Source organism: Petaurus breviceps, unplaced genomic scaffold, assembly GCF_028583685.1.
Source record: "Petaurus breviceps papuanus isolate PSGF00001 unplaced genomic scaffold, PetGlider_PUasm1.0 173, whole genome shotgun sequence".
Taxonomy (NCBI): Eukaryota; Metazoa; Chordata; class Mammalia; order Diprotodontia; family Petauridae; genus Petaurus; species Petaurus breviceps.
The window spans coordinates 11,570,652-11,576,815 of NW_027185759.1; the positions used below are offsets into that span (position 1 = coordinate 11,570,652).

General features: G+C 45.7%; 1 protein-coding gene across 1 annotated transcript in view; it reads left to right on the plus strand.

Moving 5' to 3' along the window:
• The first annotated feature begins 2,706 nt into the window (after window positions 1-2,706).
• Window positions 2,707-6,164, plus strand: part of AHSG (alpha 2-HS glycoprotein) — an 8,900-nt gene continuing 5,442 nt past the window's right edge. Inside the window, exons 1-2 of the mRNA XM_069083645.1 lie at window positions 2,707-2,934; window positions 5,433-5,543. Coding sequence (XP_068939746.1) covers window positions 2,722-2,934; window positions 5,433-5,543 — 324 coding nt within the window. The 5' untranslated portion in view covers window positions 2,707-2,721. The remainder of the gene's footprint in view (window positions 2,935-5,432; window positions 5,544-6,164) is intronic.

Here is a 6,164-nt window from a genome sequence, read left to right on the forward strand (position 1 = left end):
AATATACACCTATATAATGCATATTATATGTGACATACCTATATATTTCATACACATATATAACACAATATACACGTGTACGTTCAAGCACAAATATACATGTATTACATGCATCATACAATGTGACACATATATGCACACATATATGTATAAACACACATATAAAATGCATATATACAACAATGCATATATACATTATAAGCATATATAAACACACATGCACCCACATACATATATTATACACACATACAACATATCACACATGTATATGCAACACATGTACAATGCTGCAATTCGTATAACACATATATTAACACATTCCATATGACATACATACAACACATAAACACATACACTGTATCATAGTATATATGCACATATAATCAATATACCTATATTACACATATATAACATATGTTAACAGTATACATATATTACACACATATATAGCACATAAATACATCTATTTACACGTGCATGTAATACACATATAATACACATACACACATTAAATTCACACCTATAGCACACACATACACAAGAGAGAGTAGAATGGAAAGCAATCTGAAAGGAAAAGGCTGTATTCGATAAGGGACCCAGGAAAGGTCCCTGGCAGAAGATCAGATTGGAGTTGACTCTTAGAGAGACCCAGGAAAGCTCAGAAGCACCAGAGCCAAAGAAGAAGAGGTTTTGAGCCACGGGAGGGGAGATGGAGGCGATGTGTGAGGAACAGCAAACAGTGACATTATGGCTGGATCATGATGTGTGTAGAGGGAGTGAAGTGGGAGGAGACTTTCTACTGGATAGAAGATGTAGGGAGCTGACTGAGTGGGAGAAGGGTGCCATGGTCATATCTATACTTTAGGACCAGTTTGCAGCTGAGTGGAAAATGGGTTAGAGTGGAGAGAAGTTTGAGACAGGGAGACCAACCGGCAGGTTATTCTGATAGTCCAGGTGAGGGATGACGGTGACCTATAGCAGGGTGGTGGCTTTGTGGATGGATAGAAGAGAATGTCCACAAGAGATGCTGTGGGGGTAGAAAGGTCAAGATTTGGCAAATGAATGGATTGGTAGATGGAGTGAGAGGGAGAAGTCAAGGGGGGGTGTTGTGGTTGGGAACGTAGGGACCTGGGAGCATGAGGGTACCTTGGGAAGCGAAGAGGGTTTGGGGGGAAAGGCAAACAGTTTCATTTGGGAAGAGTTGAGCTGAAGCAGTATAGAGGACGTCCAGCTCAAGATGTCCAAGAAGCAGTTGGTGATACAAGGTGAAAATGTTCAAGGCTGAGGCTAGACTGGTGCCTTCTCGGTGACCAGTGGTTCAGGAGGAAGACTAAGTATGTCTGTCGAGGTTTTGGACTAAATGGAAAAGGTGGAATTGTTGCTCTCAGTTACTCATTAGTGTGAAGTGGCCATTCCTCTGATTCCTTTGAGCAGGTTTACGAACATCTGCCTTCCACACAGTAATTACACTTACAGAATTAACACGAACACTTACAGAATTCTGGGACAACCAGGGCCATCCGAGTGAACATGGGCTACTTAAGGGGGGAGTGGTTTTCCCCTCCTTGGAGGTCTTCAAGCAGGAGGGCCACTTGTTGGGGGGCTCCGTTGGGGTATCATTGGATGAGTTTCTGATACTATCCTTCTAGAGGATACCTACACATCCATGTAGGGCAATCTACTCATTTACACATGGAGAAACTGAGGCCATGGTAAGGCCAGTGACTGGCACTTATGCAAGGTCATACCTATCAGAGACAGGCTTGGAATCCAGGTCCTCTGATTTCAGTCAGGACTCTTTCCCTCACCCCTCCCATGTTGCCAGGAATTCAGGCTAAGGTCCTTTCTGGTGCTGTGACACTGGGATTCTCATGACAAGCCCAGGAAAGATGCTGTAGGACAGAGGTGTCAGACTCCCAGCCTGCAGGCCACATGAATCCCCAACACTCCTTGGGTGCTGCCCAAGCCAGGTGCAAACATCATTGGGAAATTTTTAACAAAACAAATTAAAATTCAATAAAACAGATGAGGTCAAAATGTAGTTTTTAAGCCAATACGCTGTGGCAGGAATCTGTTTCTTGTTGAGTGTGATCCCACTGCTCTCCAGATACCCTTACCCTCATTTTACCACAGACAGCACCAAGGCTCATAATGCTGAATGACTTGGGCCCATGGACACCTGACTACCAAGGGCTGGGGACAATGTCTGAACCCCGGTCCCTCCTGACTCAGCCTTGGGGCCTTAAAACTATGCCACGCTGCCTCTCAGTGACACAGCCTATGCCTGGTGACCACCAGGTGATCCCAGACCCTTATACATTCTGTGCTAGGCCACCCCCCTCCAGGATAATTCACTCTTGTCTGCTACCAGACACTGGTGGCGCCTTGGCCTTGCTGGTCTGTTTGCTTAGTTCCCTGCCATGATGAATTTCTGCTTGGTGCTGAAGTCACCCCATTGGGAGCAGACTTCGGAGCACCTCTTCTCCCACCCCCACGTCTGGGGACATTGACTTTGGCAGAACCCACTGGGCATCCGGCAATACCCTGACCTTGTTTGCTTTTCCATTTCAGCTGTTTGCGGGGGTTTCTTGGAACTGGAGCAGCCAACCCTTATGCAATGCCCCTAGCTCCCTCCAATGTATAAATGAGTGGGAACCTCGGAGCTCGGCCACCTTTCCAGGGATAGACCTGAAGGGGCCAGTGTCTGTCCTGGACTGAGCCATGAGGTCCTTGGTAGCCGTGATCTGCCTAGCTCAACTTCTGAGCTTTGTCCTCTCTCGGAGTCCTCCTCTTCCCCCAGTGAGGGACCCAGATTGTGATGACCCAGATGTAGAACAAGCTGCCTTGGCAGCTGTGCAATATGTCAACAGCATGCACAGGCATGGATTCAAGCTCACTCTGAATCAGATCGACAAAGTGAGAGTGTACCAGTGGGTAAGTGACCCATGGCCTGGGGGTCTGGGGCTGTGGGGGGTCACTCTGGGTACCAAGGGGTAAGTGATCCATGGCCTGGGGGGCTGGGGCTGGGGCGGGGGGCTGCTGTGGGTGGAGAGCAATCAGAGCTAGACTGGGAGTCAGAGACTTGGACTGGAACTCTGGCCACCATTTTCAGGAGTTGGGCAAAATTGTGTTCAGATCTGCCTTGCCATCCCCATCCTTTTCCGGGTGGGGCAAGTTTGTCCATGCCTTTCTCTTTGGGCATGAGCTCCACAGAGACAGTGCTGTATCATAGAAAGCATACTAGATCAGAAGACAGGACTTGTTAAATACCCACAATGTGCCAAGCATTGTTCTGGCTTTGGGGGACACAGAACTCTGTCCTCAAAGACCTTGCATTCCATTGGGGAAGCCACAAGGGACAGGCAGGTGGCTGCTTTTAAATGATTAGCTGAAGGCGATAGGCCATGGGAAGGATGAGCTATTGGAAAGAGAGTTGGGATGGAATTTAGGAGAGCCGGTTCTTGTCATCTGGAGTCTAGCAAGCTGTTTATTCTGTCTCTGCCCCCGCTTCCCAAGGAGGGAACTAGGCCAAAAATGAGACAACGCTCCAAAGATGGTGCTTTATAGAGGGAAGGCTGTATTCACTGGGGACTTTGGTCTTTGCTGGTGACAACTACAAATTGCTGCCTGCCCCATGATGCTCAGTGATTGGCTAAATTCCAAGGGGTGCTGGAGTCAGCCTATCAGTCTTCAGTGTGAGCATTTACTCCTGGGAAATCAGCTAAAAATGAGGGCTGGATTTTATGGTTTGGTTGATTGTCTAAACTTAAAAAAGTATTGTAGAAAATGTCAATGATGTAGATTAAATTGAAAAGCCTATCCTGTGTTTTTTGTTTTTTCCTCAGAGAACTGGTTGCTAAATACTTACCATCCTATTCCTGGTTAGTTTACTCTATTCTGAGGCATAAGAAGCTTGTATTATAAAACCACTCTCTGAGTTGGAAAGGCAAAATTGCTCGAAATTTAATTAAAGGACAAATTAAATCATTTGATATTTCGCAGGTAATTGGGCTTTGGGACATTGTGTTTGGCCATTTTGGAAGAGGGCTTCCTATCTGAGTAAGGCTCATTGACTCAATAAACCTTGATTTCAAGGCTGTTGAAGGTGAGACCCTTCCCGTGCTCCCACAGGGGGAGGGGACAGAAGAGGGATACACAGAGATACACAGGACAGACAGATCTGTCCTCATGGAATTTATAAACTAGTAGGATCTCACTGAATTCATAGATGTAAGGAATCTTACAGCCTCCAGAATGCAGCCCTTCTCACTTTACCAATGATGTCTAGAGAGACGTGACTTCCTTAAGGTCACTGCCCGCCACTGCAGAAATCATAAGAAGCTGAGATTCTGACTCCAAATTGAATGTTGGTTGTGTTTCCCCCTCAACATCCCATGCTGCTTCTAAAAAAAAAAGACGCCATAATCATGAGATTTAGAGGAGGGGGTTTTGCAGGTGATATCTCATACATATATGCAAATAGACTTATACATGAGCAAACCAAGGACCATATGAGAAGTTGAATGACTTTCCCAAAGTGACATACATCTATCTAGCAAATATCTGGGTCCAGTACTCTGAACTCTGCCACACTCAGCTACAGGGATTTGGGTTGTTAATTTGCTTGTGGGTTACAAGCTGCTTCTTGGAGAGGAAATTCAGAAAGGCAGGAAGTATGGGTAAACATGGGAAGACCATTAGATGCTTAGGAAGAAAGAGGAGCTAGGGAGAAAGGAAAGAGAGAGGGAAGGAGGAAGAGAGAAGAGGAAGAAAGGGAGACCATTCTACTGAGCTCACATCCTTTCAGGACCTCAAGTCATTATTTACTGGGATTTTTCAATCTGTAAAACCCTTTAGTAAGTGTGATATGACCCTTCAGTGACCTGCACAAAGACACAAGCACCAAAGAATGAAAACACCCCCTTGACTTTACATTTTATAAGAGACAACCCAGGCATTGAAGCATATGCTAAGTAAATACAAGTTGGGGGATGGGATGGTGGAAGGTAGGATTGAGGTGGGCCTCATGGGAGGTAGCATTTAAACTGAACTTTGAAGGGAGTGAGTAATTCTCAGCCATGAATGTGAGTGGGGAGAGTGTGCCAGGCATGGTGGAGGTATGGGGAGGCACAGCAAGACAACCTGTGGGATTAGACTGTGGAGGGAGGCTCTGGATAATAAGGCTGAAAAGAGAGATTAGGGTCAGGTTGTAATGGCCTTGGCAGGTCACAAAGTCATTTGGATTCTCAGGAAGAGCACTCAGAATGACAAATGGGAATTTTCTCCTCTTGAGGCTCATTTTTGGGCACCTCATTTCTCTCTTTCTCAGAGGCACTATCTAGTCCTTGCCTAATCAGGCAAATAAATGTTGGAGCAGTGTTAACCAAGAGTATCCAGTCATGCTGCTTCATCCTCACTAATTCCCCCTGCAGAGGCCCATGGGAGAGGTGTATGCAATGGAGATTGACTTGTTGGAAACCACCTGCCATGTGTTGGACCCAACCCCGCTGGAAAAATGCACTGTGAGGCAGTTGAAAGAACATGTGAGTGTTCCACCTTCTTCACTAGCATCTGGGGAAGATGGGGAGGCAGAGAGGACCACATTCACTCTCCCCCTGGGAAATTTGGGTTCAGTCTCCATTCTTATTTACCTGAGTGTTCATTTTGAGACACTCACTTTCAGTGCCATCACTCCAGGGCTTGTGAGGTCACTGCCCAGAGTTCCTGGACAGCTCTTGCCAGACTTGGCTTCAGGGTGAGGCAGCTTTCAGGGGCTTTCAAAGCTTCACATAACATTGCTTGCAAGGTCCAGTTACCCAGGCAGTGTTTTTCTAGGTTCTCATTTCAATAATGGGTGGGCACCAGGCCACCAGAAAAAAATATTGGAGCCTATTCCTCTTATATCTCTTTTTTCCTTCCTCTTCTTCCCCCTAATTCTTTTCCTCTTTCTCCTTCTTGTCCTCCTCTCCCTCCTTGACCTCTTTCTTCTTCTTCTTTCTGTTTCCATCTTGTTTCTTCTTTTCTGTTTCTTCTCCTTCTCTTCTTCTTCTTCTGTTTCTTCTATTTTTCATGTTCTGTTTCTTCTGTTTTTCATTTTTGTTTCTTCTTTTTCCTCTTCTTCCTTCCTTCCTTCCTTCCTTCCTTCCTTCCTTCCTTCCTTCCTT